Source organism: Acinonyx jubatus, chromosome E1 (assembly GCF_027475565.1).
Source record: "Acinonyx jubatus isolate Ajub_Pintada_27869175 chromosome E1, VMU_Ajub_asm_v1.0, whole genome shotgun sequence".
Lineage (NCBI taxonomy): Eukaryota > Metazoa > Chordata > Mammalia > Carnivora > Felidae > Acinonyx > Acinonyx jubatus.
Window position 1 is genome coordinate 23,127,491 of NC_069397.1, and position 22,458 is coordinate 23,149,948.

General features: G+C 38.4%; 1 protein-coding gene across 17 annotated transcripts in view; it reads left to right on the forward strand.

Moving 5' to 3' along the window:
- The first annotated feature begins 613 nt into the window (after nt 1–613).
- SYNRG (synergin gamma) overlaps nt 614–22,458 on the forward strand; it is an 83,919-nt gene continuing 62,074 nt past the window's right edge. For 14 of the 17 annotated variants that reach the window (XM_027034326.2, XM_027034329.2, XM_027034332.2 and 11 more), the window contains exons 1-3: nt 614–770; nt 7,564–7,604; nt 11,085–11,206. In XM_027034326.2, coding sequence (XP_026890127.1) covers nt 694–770; nt 7,564–7,604; nt 11,085–11,206 — 240 coding nt within the window. In that variant the 5' untranslated portion in view covers nt 614–693. The remainder of the gene's footprint in view (nt 771–7,563; nt 7,605–11,084; nt 11,207–22,458) is intronic. The other 3 variants (XM_027034327.2, XM_027034331.2, XM_027034340.2) reach the window with 1 other exon arrangement.

A 22,458-nucleotide genomic window follows, 5' to 3' on the forward strand; every position in this document is an offset into this window, starting at 1 on the left:
CTTTCCAAACACCGTTGTTTTGCCCTGCTTGCAAGTACAGGGAAAGCGGATTTTGGGTGGCTTGGTGGCAGAACCAAATACAAGCACGTTGGAGGTTTATACGTGGGTTGGGTTTATGTGCGTTAGGCTGCTTTACTAAGTTAAAATTTAAATACCTGCATCTTCTGGGGTGAGTACCAAATGGAAGCTGCCGGGTTCTGGGGGAGAGAGATGATCACTCATCAGCACTGTGAAGCTATCAAAGGAGCGTCCAGGATCCATCTATTCTTTACGGGTAAAAATCATAAAGGAATACCCGTGCACTCATCATTGCAGTTTTCAAAGCAGGATTCGATCTTCTCTTCACTAACCAACAAGGTGCTTTTTCAAACTGAGGAACGACAGTGCTTTACCGCTGGGCCGCCAGCCGGGCCCTGCAGAGAGCCTTGCCAGACAATGAATCAGCTACCCGAGCCGCCCAGACAGGCTCAGAACTAGAAACACACGTGGAGGACCCCGGGGGGCGGTTGAGTCATGGGGCGAGAGTGCGCGGCCGCCGCCCCTGCCTCCGCCTCTGTGGCGCGGGGGGTCACGTGGGCGCAGGCCCCGCCCCGTCGCCGAGTTCGCGGCTTGGTGGGGCTGGCTTTTGCCCCGGAAGTGGCTGTCTTCAGCTGACAGCTGCTTGTAAGGTGGCGACGGCGGGCCCGGAGAAAGATGGCGCTGCGGCCGGGAACGGGAGCTGGGGGCGGCGGGGCCTCGGGAGCCGGCGCGGGGGCCGCCGGGGCAGGCAGGTGGGTGTGAAGAGCCGAGTCGGGTCCCAGGGCTGGCTCCGCAGGGGCGAGGACTGTTTGGAGGTTATGACGGTTTTCGCCCGCTTCGACCCCTTTTTCCTTTGGCACTGGGCTACGGGAGAAAGGGGTCCCCCGGGGATCTAGGCCGAGTGGGTGGAGGAGCCCGACATCAGTGTCCTGTTTCCCAGGCTCAGGGGCACTGGTGCTGGGGCCGAGCAGTGAGCGAGAGCGTCCCAGTGCGGGGAGAAGAGGAGGAGGAGCAGGAGGTGAGGGTCCGCTTGGCTGAGCTGGCACCCAGCCAGGCTGGGGAGAGCAGCAACCCCGACGCCTCGCTCCGAGCGACCAGACAGACTTCCCTTTCCCAGGGCTTGCCGGGCTTGAGCAGGGATAGAGTCGGGAAGGCTCTGGTCACAAAGGGAAAGATCTGGTCACAAAGCTGAATAGCTGTTTGCAAGAGGTGTGTGTGTACTATTCGTCTTCCCCCCCCCCCCCCTTTAGAATGTTCTGTCCTTTTTATCTCCTTAACACACGACAAACAGCAGGAAAATCTGAAGACGTTTGAATGGGCTCGTGTAGACGTAACTCTTAAGTCTTGTCTCCTTATTAAAATCAAATCACTATTAAACAGCAGTTACGCAGTTATTAAAACAAAGCTTCCAGGCTTTTACTTAGACCTTAAACAAATCTGCCCTCTGCCATATAAGTAATTGCCTGTGGTTCTCATGTCCAGAATGATAAAGGGGAAGAACGTTTGCAACTTGACAAGTTCATCACTGAAGGAAATAATTTTGTTCTGGGAACTTTTCACCCCACTTGTATAATGACCTAGGCTGAGTTTGTTTTGTTAGCCAACACATAGTGCATACACATTTGAAGATAAAATTAGCACTTTATCTTCAGCATCCTAAATTATTTTTGGAAAACAAAGTGTTAGTTTTTTGATAGGCAGTGTTTTAATTTTGGAGTCACAAACACTACTGAAGTGTAGTCTTTAAAATTATCACCTCCTGCAGGTGTTTATATATAGGCTAGGGAAAAAAGGCGGTGGCTGTTGAATAAACCACCTGTGTGCAGCCCCATTTTCCGTTTCCTCTACACATCTTTCACTTTAGATTTAAAACTGTTTTTCTAATTTACGCTGTTTCATCACAGTCTTTTAGGAATACTTGATATAAGTCAGGTTTTGGCTGCAGAAGACACATGTGTAATAATGTCTTTTCTATATGTGATAACAGTTTCTAAAATGTTCTCAAGTGGCATTAATTTGATCAAGTATATGATTAATCATACCACGAAGTTCTGGGAAAAATATAAACTTAAAAGAATTTGGTATTTTAGGCCCAGGGGTTTTCTTTTGGTTGTTTGGTTTCATTTCTGTTTTGGGTGGGTGGGGAAGACCTTAGGTGCAGAAACTTGAGTGGATCATTCTCCTTAGTTTACAGTATTTTAATGTCACCAGTCCATGAACACACATTTTCAAAAATAAGTGTGGCCTGAGTTCTGATAGAAGTTAGAATGATTGATTTTAAAATTTCTTTCATCTATAAAATTTGTTTAGAGTAACATCTGTCTTCTAAAACTAGAGGATATATATGAGAAGGAAAAGGAGTTAAAATGATCCTTGCCTCGAAAAATGTGTGGTGAGCGTTACCTGTATTGGAAACTTTCTGGGGCTGAAAAGCTGTATGCTGAATAAAGAAAGGATAGTATGGTTTTTAACATTATGGTAGCCTAAGTATATTTCTAAGGGAAGAGCCAGGCATCGTTTCTTAGCTTTTAGTGGAGAAAATCCAGAAGCTGTAAGGTACCATTTTTCTTAGATACTTGTTTCTATTCTGAGAGACTAAACAAAAAGCAGTGGCATTTTCCAGCTTTATTAATGTTAGCCTACTTTTGATAGGTATCCTGATTGGGCTACTTTAAAATAAATGGTAGAGTTACATAAAAAGGGCAAAATTTACCCAAGAGATGTGAGGTAGAAAAAAAAAAAATTTAAGACAACTACAACAGAGAAAAAATTGTTGAAAGATCTTGATTAGTCTGTATCCTTCTGGGATATTATCATTTGTCTATTTTTTTCCTGCTCTTTTATAAACTCCTTAAGGGCTTCCTCATCTTTTTCTCTTCCACTTTCTCTTCCACTGCTTCTGGCACATTCTAACATAGAAAACGTTCTAGGGGCGCCTGGGTGGCTCAGTTGGTTAAGCGTCCGACTCTGGCTCAGGTCATGATCTCATGGTCCGTGAGTTTGAGCCCGGTGTCGGGCTCTGTGCTGACAGCCTGGAGCCTGCTTCGGATTCTGTGTCTCCCTCTCTCTGACCCTTCCCCGTTCATGCTCTGTCTCTGTCTCTCTCAAAAATAAGCATTAAAAAAAATTTTTTTTAAAAAGAAAACATTCTATAAATATTTGTGGATTCAAGACACATTGAAAGCAAAGGACTATTTTATCTGGGCCTCAGTTGGAGGAAGAGAAAGTGGTCAAGGGATTGTCATAGGAGATGTGAAGGCCTACTGAACGCAAGGGGAATAGCACATAGGCCAGATGGATTGTGACACTAAGTGGGAGATGAGATTTATGAGATAAAACTGAAAAAAATTGTGCTGAAACAGGAGGGGGCCTTGGATATAAACTAAGGAAATTCCATATAAGGGGGAATCATTACATAGTTTTAACCCCAGGAATAGCCTTATCAAATGGTCCTTTAGGAAGATGCGCCTCACCTCTGCTATATGAGCTGTATCTTGTAGAGTCTGGAGGTAGGGAGATCCTTGAGGAAGTGTTGCTGGAGTCCATGCCTGAGAAGTGCAGGTTAGTAGCAAAGGTAACTGAAAGGGGGAATGAGTGAGGCACGCATGTGGCAAGTAGACATCAGTTCTGCTTTCGTGCTAGGCTATCAGTAAAAATAGTGGGTTTTACCTTTGAAAATAAATTGTTGGTCATCTTGCTGCCCAGTTTTGGGGGGCTTTTGTTTGGTTGGTTTTGGCTTTTTTTTTTTTTTTTTTTGCCAAACTTATGCTTTCTTATCAGTGTCTTAGCTGCTTGTCCAACCACTCTTGAAGCACGTTGCTGTTAGTCTAAACATTCCAGAGAATCATACGAATGGTACATAGGTCACTAAGGAGTTTGGGTTGCTAAATAATTACTGGAGCAAATCATGTTTGTCAGTAATGTTCTTCATTCAGTTTTTGTTTGTGTTTTCAAGGTAACCTTTATGTGTGTACATTTATTCTTGTCTATTTGATTGTCTTAGTTGGGACCTTGGCAGACTTGCAGTTCTGTGTCCTCATTTGACAGAGGGGGAACAGGGCAGGGTGGTGAAGGGGTTTGCATGGAGCTTTACAGTTAATTTATGGCTGAACTGGAAAAAATGTAACTTCAGTTTCCAGTTTTTACTTAGCCACTAAGACATACTGGTAATTGTAAATCTTTAAGATTTGGAAAAGTCTTGACAAGTTGATTATCTAAATGCATTGTTTCTAAGTTTATAAATCTTAGTGTATGTGAGTACCTTTAAAAAACGATACTACTGAATTTCAACTTGCAGTTTACACATTCTATCCAGTTAACAAATTACTTAGCTAATACATCTTGTGTGCAGTACAGAAAAGTCCTCTCTTTGGGTGCAGGCCTGCTTGTCAGCAGTAGAATTTGCTAACAGTTCAGATCCTCTTCAAAGCTATAAATAACATATAGTCAGATAGATGTCCAACTAGAACTTGGTAAACCACCTGACAACTTTTTTTTTTTTTTTTAATTAAAAATATGTTAGAGCCAAAAGACTGTAAAGTTTGGTTTTTAGCCTTTTTCCTGGGAAGGGGGGGTATTACACACTAGAAAAATGCAAGGACACATAAATTTGGCAAATAATTTCTAGCTTTCACTAGATTCTAAAGATTGCCTGAAACCCCCTTCAGATCCTTGACTCCCAGATTAAGAATCTTTCCCACTCAGACGTTTTCTTCCTTGAATTGTTCCATTTTCTTTCCCTCCATTCTCAAAGAAAGAAGTCCCTCTTCCTTTTCAAAGCAGATCCCTTTTGCTGCCAGGCTTTGTCTAAGCATATCTTTTGTATCCTAAACCTTTCTCCCTACAGGTCCAAGAGTTTCTCCTCCTCTTAAAACTGTTTACTCAAAGATCGGCATTTTCGGAAGCAGTGATCTTTTTTTGTTAATCCTCATTCTGATCAGCTTTTCTACAGCATTAAATACTGGTGACTACTTCCTTCTTCCTGAAATATGGTTCTTCCTTAGTTATAACTTGCAGTTATAACCAAGTCCTTTGGTTCTCAATGACCATTCTCTACTCAGTTTCACCATAAGAATTCTCCAAGTTGCTCGTTGTTGTCGTCTCCCTATATATGCACATTCCCTTGGCTATTTCATTCACAACCAGAGCTTAATTTTTTTTTTTTTAACCTTTATTTAAAAGAGCCTAGCCATGGGCCCCTGGGTGGCTCAGTCTGTTAAGCGTCGGACTTCAGCTCAGGTCATGATTTCGAGGTCCGTGGGTTCAAGCCCCGCCCTGCGTTGGGCTCTGTACTGACAGCTCAGAACCTGGAGCCTGCTTCAGATTCAGTGTCTCCCTTTCTCTCTACCCCTCCCCTGCTCATGTTCTCTCTCTCTCTCTCCCTCTCTCTCTCTCTCAAATAAATAAATGTTAAAAGAGCCTAGCTAGATTGATCTGGACTCTTCTGAGCTTGAGTTACTTTTCTGATTGCCTGCTAGATCGCTCCTCAGGGATGCACATCTACTGCCCTTCCCCCCAAACCTACTCAAGGGTTCCTTCTTTTAGGAAACAGTATTACCATCCTTGCCGTTTGCTCAGGCTCAGAATCTCAGCAATGTCTTCAGCTCTTTCTGCTGCTTCACTGCTTTTCCCCATTCTGCCAATTGCCAGGTCCTCTTCATTCTTCCTTTTGAATAGCTTTCATTCACCGCCTCTTTTCCAGTATCACTATTCTGGTTATAGCTCTTTTCATCTCTTATTAAGATTATTGTGGTAGAGGGTGCCTGGGTGGCTCAGTTGGTTGAGTGAGCGACTCTTGGTCTCACAGGTCATGCATGATTCCATGGTCTGTGAGATTGAGCCCCACTCTGGGCTCTGCACTGAGCCCAAGCATGGAACCTGCTTGGGATTCTCTCTCTCCCTCTCTCTCTCTGCTCCTCCCCTGCTCACGTGCACATTCTCTCAAATAGGTTCTCCCAGAGTAAACTTAAAAAAAAAATTATTGTGCTAGTTTCTTTGCTGATTCTTTTTGCTTCAAAGCTCTGCCTTACCGTGTTTCTAGAAAAACCTAAACTACATTTCTGATCATTTCACTCTCCTGCTTAGAACCTCTCACATCAGGGAAATGCAGATCCATATCATGAGGTAATACTTCATACCCCTTAGCATAACCATTATCAAACAAACAAAAACAAAGTAACTAGTGTTGGTGAGGATGTGGAGAAATTGGAACCCCATGCATTGCTGGTGAGAATGTAAAATGGTGCAGCTGTTGTGGAAAACAGTTTGGCAGTTTCTCAGAGAATAAACACAGAATTACTATATGACCCAGCAATTCTACTCCTAGGTATATGCCCAAAATAATTGAAAGAGGGACTTACACAGATGCTTGTATACTAATGTTCATAGCATTATTTACAACAGCCGAAAGGTGGAAACAACCCAAGTGTCCATCAGCAGATGAATGGATAAGCAAAAGGTGGTATGTACACACAATGGAGTATTTGTTATTCAGCCATAAAAAGGAATGAAATGCTAATACCTGCTACAACATGGATGCACCTTGAAAATATTATGCTAAGTGAAATAAGCTAGCTATGAAGTATAAAAGTATCATATGATTTCACTTAGTGTGAGGTAGCTAGAATAGCAAATTCATAGAAACAAAAAGTGGTAGCTACCAGGGGTTGGGGGAGGGAGTGATCGCGAGTTCTTGTTTAATTGGTATAGTCTTTGTTAGGGATAATGAAAACATTCTTGAAATGGATCATGGTGATGGTCGTACAACATTGTAAGTGTACTTAATGGTACACACTATACACTTAAAAATGGTTAAAATGGTAAAATTTTGTCATGTGTGTTGTACCACAATTAATAATCTCTGACTTCATACAATATTCAAAGTAAAATCAAACAGCTTAAAGGTCCTCTACTGTCTGCTTGCCTCTCTAATCCTGTATCTTATATTCAATCCTAAATCTCTAAACACAAAGCTCTGGCCTCAGAGCTTTTGCTCAAATTATATAGTAGGACTCTCTTCAAGGTTCAGTTTAAAAGATAACTTCACAAAAGTCTCCGAGATATAACCCATCAAATTAATCTTTTTCTTTTCATCTCTATTAGTATTTGGGGCCTCTCATAGCACTTAGCACACTTTATTTGATGCTGCAGTTAGTAGCTTGCGTGCGTGTCTTCAACAAGACTGTGCACTAATTCAGTTCCCTCATGTAATAGTTACTCAGTAAATGTTCGCCAAATTGAATATAATCCAACCTTCTCAATTTATGGATGGAGAAATTGGAATCCAAGGAAGTCACATAGTGACAGACCAGGACTAGTTTCAACGTCTTGTTTTCTAGTTCACAACTTTTCTCCCTGCACTGACATGCCTGCCATCATGCATCCTGTGGATGTTCAATCTGTGTTGATATCGGGTAGTTCAGTATCGTACTACAGAACAAATGGCAGGACCCTGTCCACAATTCTTTTGTGTATATAAAGAATTACATGTTTTGTTTGAAATCTTTGCACATAGAAGATCCTGATATGTTTTTCTTCTGTTTTTAGCTTCATGTTTCCGGTTGCAGGTGGAATAAGACCCCCACAAGGTATGTGAAAGCTGAAATTTTAAACTTTTTATTTTTCACTGTTATATTTCTGAACTTGGGAACTAATTGGATAAAGAAGTCCTATTGCTGCGAAATAGAGTAAAATTTTCCTATGGTCTTGAACCCGTATGCCAGCTATGCTTGAAATTTCTCAAAAATTGTGTAATTCTAGATTGTTAGCTCCATAGGGCAGAGGCTATGTCTGCCTTATGCTAGTCGGTATCTACAGCACCCAGTATGCTGACAGAAAATTATAGGGGCTCTGTGGATGTTTGTTGAGTGGATAAAAGAACCTCTTTAATTGTTTGATACTACTGTGTTTTCTCTGTATGAATTCAGTCTTATGTATATAAGAGATCACATATTCTGATTCAGTATAAATTATTTTAAGTCTCAGTTTTATTCTCTTCAATTTCTTTAGTGGGTATATTCCTTCTCTCTGTTTCAGACAAGGCCCCACCAAAGTCAGTTCTAGCTGTGTCTTCAGGGAAACCATAGTGAACTGATCTAATCTTGACTCATGGTACTGTGCGACTGGGACACAGTGTCGAAGAAAGAATATGTCTGCCCTTCTCTTCTTTCTGCTCACACCCTCTTCACTGTACCCCCGACACATACCAGTCTGCTTCTGAAAGCTGGCCCTTCTCACAAAGCCAATGTTGATTGCTTATGGTAGAATTGCTGGAGAAACAGAGACTCCCAGATCACCAATAGAGATGAAGGATAACGAGTGGCTCAGTAGCAGGTGGTCAGTGCCTCATACTGACTTTGTCACCATTTGTAATCAGTGATGGAGGTTGAGTTTCAGGTAAATTTTTCCAGGAGTCAGTTGTATTCCTTTCATTGTACTCACATTTATGCATTATTTAAGCTATCTGTAATTAGATATGTCCCAGATTTGGATAGAATAGTTTGAGATCTTTTGTTCTTTAGGAAAGCATTACAGTTATTCATTTTCATGGCTCAAGATTTTGCATTTTTATAAACTTTAAAGTAAGACTCTGTATGTAGAGCAAGAAGAGAGCCCCAAAGATTGCCTGATATTTTTTCTTTTGGAATTGTTTTGAGATTTTTTTCTTTTTATGAAGTATGTTAGAGTAGACTTTTCAGTCATTAGAAGACTTTAAATTATGCATGGATTGTTTCTCAAAGCATATACGAGAAGCTGACAGGAAGAGTCGCCAAAAGATCATGAGTAGGTGAACAGGAGACGAGAGAGACCAGAGTTTTCACTGTGCGTACTTTTATGCTTTTAAACGTTGTACCAAATACCTAAATTACCTATTCAAGAATTAAATAACAATAATTCAAATGAATAAGACTGTAGGTCCAAAGAGGCAAAAGGGAAAACATGTAAGTTCCATGAGAGTAAGAACCTCTTGGAACTTGTTCACTGCCATGTCCCTAGAATGATGCCTGACAAGGAGTAGGCCCTCAAATATTTGAATAAATGATTGAATGAATAAGTGAATGCTAATACTTCTGTTACTTACAAATGTGGATGTTCATGCTTCTAAAATTAAACTGTGAATAAGTAACCTTTAAGGTACACAGAACCCACAAGATAAGCATGGTTACTTTCTCAGACCTTTAATTTTTTTTTTAACTAGTTAGAACCAACATAGATGTAATAAAATGCAAAATTGGATTGAAATTTGTGTTCGGCACGGGTAGGGAGTTTTGTTTTTTAAGTTTATCTGTTTATTTCAAGAAAGAGAGAGAGAGAGAGAGAAAATCCCAAGCAGGCTCCGCATTGTGAGCTCAGAGCCTGACATGGGACTCAATTTCATGAACCATAATATCATGACCTGAGCTGAAATCAAGAGCCAGATGCTTAACTAACTGAGCCACTCAGGCATCCTGGGATTTTATTTTATTCACAGTTGAATACCAGCTCTCTAGAACTGTGCCTAAAATATAGTAGGCACTTAGTATTTATTAAATTCCCAAAGGGATGTTTCTTCAGTCTCCTCCCCTCTTGGGAATACTAAATTGAAAAAATTTGGGAGATACTATCCTCATGATCATTTTCCTACCATTGCATCATTTAATTGTCATGCTGATGGTTATTTGTGGTAAATGTTATATTAACTATTCATATAAGGAAAGACAAGAGGAAGATCATTCCTTCAAGCATATTAGGTATTAAACAGTTATACAGATGAGAAACCGAGGCATAGAAGTTAAGCAAGTTACTCAAAGTCCCAGAGGTACCAAGTGACATTTCTAGTGGGCATCCAGAGTTCATGCTATTTAGTATATGTGTTATTGTATTAGTTATATGCTGCTGTGTAAAAAATACCCCAAAACCTTTTTATTATTTGACACTGTGTCTGCAGATCAGGTATCTGGAAATGGCTTCACTTGGGTGGTTTTGGCTCAGGGCCAGAGAGATTGCAGTAAAGATGTCAACTAGGGCTGTGGGCATTTTAAGGTTTATTAGGGCTGGGTCGTCTGTTTCCAAGATGGCTCACTCTCATGGATGACAAATTGTGCTGCCTTTTGGCAAGAGGTTTCAGTTCCATGCCACATGGATTCTCTGTAGGACTGCTTGAGTATTCTTTTTTTTTTTTTTTTAATGTTTATTATAAAAAAAATTTTTTTTTAACGTTTATTTATTTTTGAGACAGGGAGAGACAGAGCATGAACGGGGGAGGGTCAGAGAGAGGGAGACACAGAATATGAAGCAGGCTCCAGGCTCTGAGCTGTCAGCACAGAGCCCGACGCAGGGCTAGAACTCACGGACCGCGAGATCATGACCTGAGCCGAAGTCGGCTGCCTAACCGACTGAGCCACCCAGGCGCCCCTATCTTTATTTTTGAGACAGAGCGTGAGCGAGGGAGAGGCAGAGAGAGAGGGAGACACAGAATCAGAAGCAGCCTCCAGGCTCTGAGCTGTCAGCACAGAGCCCCGACACAGGGCTCAAACTCGTCAACTGTGAGATCATGACCCGAGCCGAAGTCGGACGCTCAACCAACTGAGCCACCCAGGCGCCCCTTGAGTATTCTTATGATGTGGCAGTAGCTTTCCTCAGAGCAAGAAGGAAGATACATTGGCTTTTAAGAACTAGGCTTGGAAGTTACACACTGTCATTTCCACCATACCCTATTGGTTATACTGGTGAGCCCTATTCAATGAGGGAGGGAATTACAAAAGGTATGAATACGAAAGGGCAGAGATTGCTGGAGCCCATCTTGAAGGCCAAATGTCACAATTAGGTCATATATTAGTTTTTTTAATATGCCCAAAAATTCTGTTATCTTCGCTTTACAGATGAAGTTTTGTAACTTGCCTAAGATCTCATAGCTAAGTAATTAACTAATGGAGTTGGAATTCATATTCAAGTCTGTCCCACTTCACGGCCTGTGCTTTTCCACTAAACTGTGCTGCTTCCCAAGTAACAAGCTGTTTATGTACTTACAGTTTTTGGAAAATAGACTGTAAAATATATTGACTTTAATGATGCCCTATGTTTTTCAGCAGGACTGATGCCAATGCAGCAACAAGGATTTCCTATGGTGTCTGTCGTGCAGCCTAATATGCAGGGCATGATAGGGATGAGTTACAGCTCTCAGATGCCCCAAGGACCTATGGCCATGCAGGTACTGGCTTCTTTAACCAATAGTTTACACAGTTATTGTCTGTTGGTATGTGTCACATACTAAGAGCTGCATACTTGGAGCCTAATGTTCTATTTGGCAGTAAATGTAGTCTGAATATTAGGTGGCTTCCTTCAAAATGAAATGAAGATATGTTCATAAGAGTGTGGGGGGAAACCAAGATAAATCATTTAAGGAAAATCTGGTGACTACTTTATTTGATTAGTGACTTAGAATTATTATTATTATTATTATTATTATTATTATTATTATTAGAACAAGAAGAAGAAGAATTTTAGAATGACATCTTGGGAAGTTCAGGGACCTAATGCCATGAAGTAGCATTGATAGAAGTAGCATTGCTCTCATGAAAGGAACAGTGTCATTGTTTGGAAGACTTAGGGCCTTCTTTATATTGAATTATGTAATCCCCATAACAACTTTTAAGAGGTAGTGTCTCCATTTTTCTGAGGAGGAATCTGCAGCTTTGTGAGGATGCTCACATTGCATAGGAAGTTGGGATTTGAACCTAAGTCTTGAGTAAGTTTGTATTATCCAAATTATACATTGAATTCTCTCTTAAGAGCATTAGGGAGCCACTGAATAGTTTGAAGCAGTGGAATGACACAATCAGATTTGTATTTCAGAAAGATCATCCTGACTGCTGACTAGAGAATGATTGGAGGGAGAGAGGAGGGCAAAAATGGATGGAAGGAGAATCATTAAAAGGCTGATGTAGTGAGAGCAGGTGAGATGTTGACTGATTAAAGCAAATACTATTACATCTTTATTTTAGAATCGGTAAATGCAATTGATGGTATCAGGATTTAGTAAGCACAGCCTAAGATGGGCTGATTCATTTTGGATCTCCATGTCTTTGTAAATTATCTTCTCTAGCTATGATATCCATTTAAACCAAGTAACCAAATAAACTGAATCCAGGAGTCTGATCTTTGAATGGTTGAATGCAAAGTGTTACGGTGTTATTTTTTAAGTAAACATATTCATTCACAAATCAGCCAGAATAAAAAGTTTCCATACTGTTAAAAAATATTTTCATGCCATATATTTTGATTTTACCCAATTATTTAAAATTTTCTATTTCAGTGCGTTTATCATGTATAAACACATATATGATTTATAAATAAGTAATATTTGGGATTTATAAGCAGAATTTAAGTTGAAACTTGTTATGTTGAAGTTGTATAGGCAAATGAGGCTTCATTTGTATGTAAAGATTTGGGAGGACTTTTGGAATCATTCCTTATTCCTCTCTAATAGAAAGAAATAGGAATAAATTGAGCTTTTGTAGGTTTTTTTTTTAACGTTTATTCGTTTTGAGTGGAAGAGAGTGCGCATTCACACGCAGGGAGGGACAGAGAGAGAATCCCAAGCAGGCTCCACGCTTAGCACAGATGTGGGTCTCGATCTCACCATGACATCATGACCTGAGCCAAAAACAAGATTTGGACGCTTAACCAGTCGAGCCACCCAGGCACCCTCAACTTTTGTAGGTTTTAAATCCGTGTTACTCAGTTTTTGCTAGGTTATGCTGTAGAAAAAGCAATCCCAAAGTCTCTGACTTACAAAAACAAAGGCATGTCCTTTGAAGGTTGGCTATGACCCCGCTCTGTGTTCTCTTTATCCTGAGACTCTTACCTAGGACATCCCAGACTTTTGGCATAGGGCAAAGAGATGGCCAAACGCTGTTATAACTTTTAAAGCTTCTTCTCAGAGGTTGCATTCATTAGTCACTTCTACTTACCAAAGTAGTGTGACCAAAACGAACATCAGTAAGGGGAAGAACATACCAGGAAGAATGCACATCACATAGGAATGTGTAATCTTAGAGTAAAGGCAGCAAATAACTGGAAACAGTTTACCAGAGAATGCAATATTATGTTTTTTATTGAAAAGTGTACAGTACAATGATTAAATAATTCTATACAGGGAGCCTGCTTGGGATTCTCTCCCTTTCTCTCTGCCTCTCCCCCACTTGTGTGCTATCTCTCTCTCTCAAAATAAATAAACTAAAAAGAAAACAATTCTATACATTACTCAGTGCTCATCAAGATAAGTGTACTCTTGATCCCCTTTTTTCCAACCCTCCTCCCAGCCACCTCCATCTAGCAACCACTAGTTCCCTTTATTTATTTAAAATTTTTTTACATTTATTTATTTTTGAGAGAGAGAGAAAGACAGAGAGAGGGAGGGAGGGGCAGAGAGAGATGGAGACACAGAACCCGAAGCAGGCTCCAGGCTCTGAGCTGTCAGCACAGAGCCCCGTGCGGGGCTCAAACCCATGAACTGCGAGATCATGACCTGAGCTGAAGTCAGACACTCGACTGACTGAGCCACCCAGGCACCCCTAGTTCTCTTTATTTAAGAGTCTGTTTTGGGCACCTGGCTGGCGCAGTCGGTTAGCGTCTGACTTAGGCTCAGGTCATGATCTCACAGTCTGTGAGTTCAAGCCCCGCGTCCGGCTCTGTGCTGACAGCTCAGAGCCTGGACCTTGTTTCAGATTCTGTGTCTCCCTCTCTCTCTGCCCCTCCCCCACTCATGCTCTGTCTCTCTCTGCCTCTCAAAAATAAAACTAATAAAAAAATTTTAAAAAAAAGACTGTTTTTTGGATTGTCTCTCTTTTCTTTCTTTTCTCTTTTTTTTTTTCTTGGTTGGGGGTGGTGGAGGGAGCTGTTCCTTTGTTCTGTTTCTTAAATTCCACATATGAGTGAAATCATGTAGTATTTGTGTTTCTCTGAGTGACTTGTTTCACTTGGCATTATAATCCCTAGGGTCTTTGTATATCATTACAAATGGCAAGATCTCATTCTTTTTTTTGGCTGAGTAATATTACATTTTATATATATATATATATATATATATATATATATATATATATGATGTCATATATATGTATATTACATCTCTATCCATCTATCAGTAGACACTTGGGCTGCTTTCATATCTTGGCTATTGTAAATAATGCAGCACTAAACATAGGAGTGCATAGTGTTTTCATTTTCTTTGGATAAAAAATACCCAGTAGTGGAATTCCTGGATCATATGGTAACTCTATTTTTAATTTTTTGAGGAACCTCCATACTGTTTTCCACAGTGGCTGCACCAATTTGCATTCCCACCAAAGGTGCAGGAAGGTTCCTTTTACTCCACATCTTGTCAACACTTGTTATTTCTTGTATTTTTTATTTCAGCCATTCTGACTGGTGTGAGGTGATGATCTCATTGTAGTTTTGATTTGCATTTCTCTGATGATAAGGGATGTTGAGCATCTTTTCATGTGTCTGTTGGCCATCTGGATGTCTTCCTTGGAAAAATGTCTATTGAGGTCCCATTTTTAATGGCCTTGTTGTTTTTATGGTATTGAAGTATATAAGTTCTTTATGTAGTACTTTGGATATTAACCCCTTATCGGGTATATTATTTGCAAGTATCTTCTTACATTCACTAGGTTGCCTTTTCATTTTGTTGATGATTTCCTTTGCTTTGCACAAGATATTTATTTTGGCGTAGTCCCAAAAGTTTAATTTTCCTTTTGTTTCCCTTGCCTGAGGGGACATATCTAGAAAAATGTTTCTGTGGCCAATTTCAAAGAAATTATTGCCTATGTTTTCTTCTAGGAGTTTTACAGTTTCAGGTCTTAAATTTAGGTCTTCAATCCATTTTGAACTTATTTTTCTGTATGGTGTAAGAAAGTGGCCCAGTTTCATTATTTTGCATGTAGCTGTCCAGTTTCCTAGCACCATTTGTTGGAGAGGCTATCTTTTCCCTATTGTATGAACTTGCCTCTTTTATTGTAGATTAACTGACTATATAAGCATGGGTTTATTTCTAGGAGCTCTGTCCTGTTCCAGTTGATCTTTATGTCACTTTTTGTACTGGTACCATATTGTTTTGATTACTACAGCTTTGTAATATATCTTGAAATTTGGGATTGTGATACCTCCAGCTTTCTCAAGATTGCTTTGGCAAATAGAGCTCTTTCGTGGTTCCATATAAGTACATTTTAGTATATTATTTGTTCTAGTTCTCTGAAAAAATGTTGGTATTTTGATAGGGATTGCATTGAATCTGCAGGTTGCTTTGGGTAATATGAATATTTTAACAACATTAATTCTTCCAATCTATGAGCCTGGACTATCTTTCCATTTGTTTGTGTCATCTTCAGTTACTTTTATCATTATCTTATAGTTTTCAGAGTATGAGTCTTTTGCCTCCTTGTTTAAATTTATTCCTAGGTATTTTATGACTTCTGGTGTAATTGTAAATGAGATTGTTTTCTTCATTTCTTTCTGCTACTTCCATTATTAGTGTGTAGAAAAGCAACGGTTTTCTGTATATTAATTTTGTATCCTGAAACTTTACTGAGTTCATTTATCAGTTATCATAGTTTTTTGGTGGACTCTTTAGGGTTTCCTATTGATAGTATCATGTCATCTGCAAATAGTGGCAGTTTTACTTCTTCCTTATTTTGGATGCTTTTTATTTCTTTTTCTTCTCTGTTTGCTGTGACTAAGACTCCCAATACTATGTTGAATAAAAGTGGTGAGAATGAATACTCTTGTCTTGTTCCTAATGTTAGAGGAAAAGCTCTCAGTTTTTCACTGTTGAATATAGCTGTGGGTTTTGGGTATATGGCCTTTATTATGTTGAGATATGTTCCCTCTAAACACATTTTGTTGAGTTTTTACTAATGAATGGATGTTGTATTTTGTCAAGTGCTTTTTCTGCTTCTCCTGAAATTATCATATGGTTTTTATCCTTTCTCTTGTTAATGTGATTTATCAGTGTTGATTGCAGATATTGAGCCACTCTTACATCCCTGGAATAAACCCCATTTGATCATGGTGAGTGATTTTTTTAACGTGTTGTTAGATTTGGTTTGCTAATATTTTGTTGAGGATTTTTATATCTATGTTTTGCAGACATACTTGCCTATAGTTTTCTCTCTCTCTTTTTTTTGGTTTTGTTTTTGTTTTTGTTTTTTGGTAGTGACTTTATCTAGTTTTGGTATATGGGTAATCCTGGCCTCATAGAATGAATTTGGAAGCTTTCCTTCCTGTTCTATTTTTTGGAATTGTTTGAGAAGAATAGGCATTAACTCTTCTTTAAATGTTTGGTAGAATTCACCTGTGAAGCTGTCTGGTCCTGGACTTCTGTTTTTTTTGGGAGTTTTTGATCACTGATTCGATTTCATTGCAAGTAATCAGTGTTCAAATTTTCTATTTCTTCTTTCTCATTCAGTTTTAGAATGTTACATATTCCTAGGAATTTATCCATTTCTTGTAGGTTGCCCATTTGTTGGTATATAATTTTTCATAGTATTCTCTTATAATCCTTTGTGTGGTTTTTTCTCCTTCATTTCTGGCTTTATTTATTTAGAGTCTTCCCTTTTTTCTTGGTGAGTCTGGCTAAAGGTTTATCAATTTTGTTTACCTTTTGAAAGAACCAGCTCCTGGTGTCATTAATCTGTTCTATTGGGTTGTTGGGTTTTTTTTTTTTTTTTTTTCAGTCTCTATTTCACTTATTTCTGCTGTAATCTTTATTATTTCCTTCCTTTTACTGTCTTTGGGCTTTTTTTTTTTTCCTAGTTTCTTCAGATGTAAGGTTAGGTTATTTATTTGAGATTTTTCTGGTTTCTTGATGTAAGACTATATTGCTATAATCTTCCCTCTTAGAACAGCTTTTGCTGCATCCCAAAGATTTTGGACAATTGTGTTTTCATTTTCATTTGTCTCCATCTATTTTGAGATTTCCTCTTTGATTACTTGATTGACCCATTCATTGTTAAGTATGTTATTTAGTCTCCATATATTTGTATTTTTTTTTTCAGATTTTTGCTTGTAGTTGATTGTTAGTTTCATACTGTTGTGTTTGGAAAAACTGCATAATATGATTTCAGTTTTTTTAATTTATTGAGATTTGTGGACTAATATGTCATCTGTCCTGGGGAATGTTCCATGTGCACTTGAAAAGAATGTGTAGTCCACTGTCTTGGGGCCAAATGTTCCGAATATGTCTGTTAGATCCCTCTGATCCACGTGCCATTCAGAGCCACTGTTTCCTTGTTGATTTCTCTCTGGATGATCTCTACATGGATGTAAGTGGAGTGTTAAAGTCTCTTACTATTTTTGTATTACTGTCAATTTTTTCCCTTTATGTCTGTTAATATTTGCTTTATGTATTTAGGTACTTCTATGTTGTGTATAGGTATTGGCAATTGTTATATTCCCTTGTTGTCCTTTTGTCTCTTGTTAAAGTCTGTCTTGTACGATGAAAAGAAAGCTAAGGTAACAACATTTACACTTCCATTTGCATGGCAAATGTTTTTACATCCCTTATTACTTTCAGTCTGCATGTATCTTTAGCTCTGAAGTGAGTCTTTTGTAGGCAGCATATAAATGGATCTTGTTTTTTATCCATTCAGTCGCCCTATGTTTTTTGATTTGAAAGTTTAGTCCATTTACATTTAAAGTAATTACCGAGGGGCTCTTGGCTGGCTCAGTCAGTAAAGCATGCAACTCTTAATCTTAGGGTTGTGAGTTCAAGCTCCCTGTTGGACATAGAGCTTACTTTAAAAAAATAAAACAGGGGCGCCTGGGTGGCTCAGTCGGTTAAGCGTCTGACTCTGGCTCAGGTCATAATCTCACGGTCCGTGAGTTTGAGCCCCACGTCGGGCTCTGTGCTAACAGCTCAGAGCCTGGAGCCTGTTTCAGATTCTGTGTCTCCCTCTCTCTCTGACCCTCCCCCATTCATGCTCTGTCTCTCCCTGTCTCAAAAATAAATATAAACGTTAAAAAAAAAATTTTTTTTTTTAAATAAAACAGGGGCACCTGGGTGGCTCAGTCGGTTAAGTGTCCGACTTTGGCTGAGGTCATGATCTCGCAGTTTGTGAGTTCGAGCCCCACATTGGGCTCTGTGCTGACAACTCAGAGCCTGGAGCCTGCTTCAGATTCTGTGTCTCCTCCTCTCTCTGCCCCTCCCATGCTCATGCTCTGTCTCTCTCTGTCTCTCAATAATAAATGTTAAAAAATAAATAAATAAAATAAAATAATTATTGATAGGCATGTACTCATTGCCATTTTGTTACTTCTTTATGATTGTTTTTGTCATTCTTTGTTCCTTTTTCTCTTGCTCTTTTTCCTTGTGGTTTGATGGCTTTCTTTAGTGTTATGTTTGGATTCTTCTCTATTTTTTTCTATTATAGGTTTTTGATTTCTGGTTACCATTAGGTTCTTTTATAACATGTTTTGCGTGTAGCAGTCTATATGAAGTTGATGGTCACTTAAGTTTGAGCCCATACTAATAGCACTAGATTTTTACTCCCCACCCCCACGTTTTATGAATACAATGTCATATTTTACATCCTTCTATTCTGCAAATCACTTGACTGATTCTTATAATTCTCTTTACTGCTTTTGAGCTTTAACCTCCATGCTGGTTTTATAAGTGATTAATCTGCTTTTATTATATGTTTGTATTTACCTGTGAAATTGTTTTCCTTTCATAATTTTCTTACTCCTGATTATGGCTTTTTTTTTCTTTCCAAAGAATTCCCTTTAACATTTCTTGTAAGGCTGGTTTAGTGATGAAGTCCTTTAACTTCTGTATGTTTGGGGAACTCTTTATTGCTCCTATTCTGAATAATAACCTTACTGGGTAGAGTATGTTGTTCACAGGATTTTTTCTTTCAGCACTTTGAGTTTGAGTATTTCATGCCACTCACTTCTGGCCTGCAAAGTGTCTGCTGAAAAGTCAGCTGATAGCTTTATGTAAACTGTTTTCTTCTGATGTTTTTAAAATTCTCTCTTTATCACTACTTTTTAAATTATTGTGTGCCTTGGTGTGGACCTTCTTGGGTTCCTCTTATTGGGGGCTCTCTTATTTCTGGATCTGGATGTCTGTTTCCTTCCACAGATTAGGGAAGTTTTCAGGTATTATTTCTTCAAATAAGTTTTCTGACCTCTTCTCTCTGTCTTCTCCTTCTGGGATCCCTGTACAGCGAATGTTACTACGCTTGATGATGTCACAGAGTTTGCTGAACGTGTTTTTATTTTTTTATTACTCTGTTGTTTTTCCTGTTCAGCTTGGTTGCATTCCATTACTCTGTCTTCCAGGTTGCTGATCCATTCTTCTGCTTCCTCTAATCTGCTGTTGATTTCTCCAAGTGTATGTTTAAATTTCAGTTACTGAATTCTTTAGCCCTGACTGGTTCTTTTTTATATTTTCTATATCTTCATTGATGGTCTCACTTAGATTCTCACTATTTTCTCAAGTCCAGAGAGTATCTTTGTGACCATTACTTTGAATTCTTCATCAGGCATATTGCTTATTTCCATCTCATTTAGCTCCCCTCTTACCCCTTTTGATGTGGTTTTCTCTCTGTAATTCACTGTGGAAGGTCTATTCTGTCAGTCTGCAGGTTGTTTTCAGAATTAGTCACATAGATGTAGCTCCTATCTTGATGTGCCCATGGGAGGAGGTGAGCTCAGGATCCTCCTACTCTGCTATCTTTCCCAAACTACTCCCATTCTGGTTTGTTGTTGTTGTTGTTGTTGTTTATTTGTTTGTTTTGTTTTTTCCTTATGCAGGCTCTACACCCAATGTGGGGCTTGAACTTGTGACCCTGAGATCAAGTCGTATGCTCTACCAACCGAGTCAGCCAGGTGTCCCCTGGTGTTTTTGGTTTTGTTTTGTTTTTTGTTTTTTTTATAGTAGCTGTCCTAATGTGCGTGAGGTAGTATATCATTGTAGTTTTGGTTTTCATTTCTCTAGTAAATGATGTTGAGTATCTTTTCATGTGGTTATTGGCCATTTGTATATCTTCACTGGAGAAATGTTTAAGTCTTTTGCCCTTCTTTGAATTGGGTTTTTTGTTGGTGAATTAATTGTGAGAGTTGTGTCTATATTTTGGATATTAATCCCTTATCAGATATATGATTTGCAAATGTTTTCTCCCATTCTGTGGGTTTCCCTTTTACTCTGTGGGTAGTGTCTCTTAATGTACAAATTTTTAAAGTTTCATGAAGTCCAAGTTGTTTGTTTTTTCTTTAAACGTTTGGTAGAATTCAATAGCAAAGCCATTAAGTCCAGGACTTTTCTTGTTGGGAGATTTTGATTACTGACTAAATCTGTGTAGCTGTATAACAAGTTCTCCCATGTTATTCTTCTTTTCAAAATTATTTTAACTCTTCTGGTTTATCTGTCTTTGCATATAAGTTTTAGAATAACGTTGCCTATATCTATCTATGAAAAGTCTGGTTGGAGTTTTGATAGGAATTACGGTAAACCTTTTTATCAATTTGGGGAAAATTGACACCTTTAATATGTAGATTCTTGCAATATATGAGCATGGTATGGTATGTCTCTCCATTTGTTTAGATCTTTGATTTCTGTCATCAGCACTGTATAGTTTTTGGCATTTAAGTTCCTTAAATTTTTTGTTAGATTTACATCTAAGTTTTTGAGTAATTATAAATGGCATTGTAGTTTTTATTTCAATGTTCTGTTCATTGCCAGTGTATGGAAATGTGGTTGATTTGGGCATATTTGTTTTGTAACCTGCAACCTTGCTGAACTCACTTATTCTAGGAATTTTTTTGTAGATTCCTTGGAATTTTCTATGGAGATAGTCTTGTCCTTTCATCAAATGTTAACATGCTGTATTTGCTTCACATTTTTAAAAGAAATGAACAAAACAGTTATAATTTCCTTCTTCTGCTTCCCCAGAGATAGTTATCACTATCATGAATTAAGTGCTTAGTGTTTTCATATGTCTTCTTGTACTTCTCCTGTTTTACATGTTTGAATATTCATGAATATTATATATTGTCCAGGTTTTAAAGGTTTATGTAAGCATGTACCCTTCTGCATTTGAGTTTTTTAGTTGACATTGTTTTGCCCCAGAATTTATCCCTGTTATAGAGTGCTGCCAAATATATTCATATAGCTACTGTGTAGTGTTCCACTGCATAAGTATATATTCTTCTGTTGGTGGACATGTAAGTTGCTTCCAATTTGTTGCTATTTGTTTTGTTTTTATTGATTTCTAAGAGTTCATTATATATTCCAGATTCTTATCTTTGTAGTTATTTGTGTTGCCAATATCTCCTCCTATACTTTGGCTTGTTTTTTAATTTTTTGGTGAGGTCATGTAGAAGTTAAGTCAGATGGATAAATCATTTCTTTTATGGTCTGATCTCTTGTGTGCCTCATTAGACCTAGTCCTACCCTGCGATCATAATATTATTATTCTTACTAAATCAACCTGGAATTGTTCTGTGCTATCAGATATGTGAGTCTAAAGGTCTAATTTTATTATTTTCCATTTGAGTAGCCAGTTTTCTCCAAATCATTTATCAATATCCCATTCTTTACTCATTGATTTCCAAAATGCTGTACTATCCAATTTCTTGATATGCTCTGGATTAGTTTCTGAGCTCTTCTGTTTGTCCCATTGCTATTTCTGTCTGTCCCTGCATCAATAAGTATCTTAGTCTCCTAATCTAGCCTAAGATAAGCCTTGATATCTGCTAGTGTGGATCCTCCTTGTTCTTCTTTTAAAGAATTATAGCTATTCATGGTTCTTTCCTCTTCATGATAAGTTTTAAGATCAGCTTGTCAAATTCCACATAAAATCTGCTGGGGTTTTTATTGAAACTGACATTTTTAACTTTTTTGGTCTGTGATATCTCTCCAGTCACTCAAATCTTCAGTAGCCTTCAATATTCTTCATCTTGGGAGTGAACTTCTTTATCTTGAATGTCTTTAGCAGTTGATTGGATGTATCTCAGATTTCTGAGTTATTTCTTTTGTCCTGTCATTCCCCCAGCATATAACTAATGATTAGTATTTCCTAACCTTTAGGTTTATCTAGATTTTAAAAGAATTAGACTGTATGAATGTATAAACTAACTTTTCAGGAATTCGAAAAAGACAAAATGCCATTTAGCAAGTTTGAATCTTCTTGAAGAACAGAATTTTCTAAATAGGAAGGCAAAGTGTATAATACCTTTCCTTCTTTTATTCTTTATTATTTTTGTGGAATATCTGGTCTGTTAGTCTGTATGAGTTGAGTGGTTTCTTTTGCATTTTATGTGCCTTGGGTAAATGAAGTCAATTTAAAAAGGAACTTAATCCCTCACCACAAAAAAGAAATGGTGATTATGTGACATGATGGAGATATTCGTTAATGCTGTGGTGGTAATCATTTTGCAGTATATAAGTGTATCAAATCA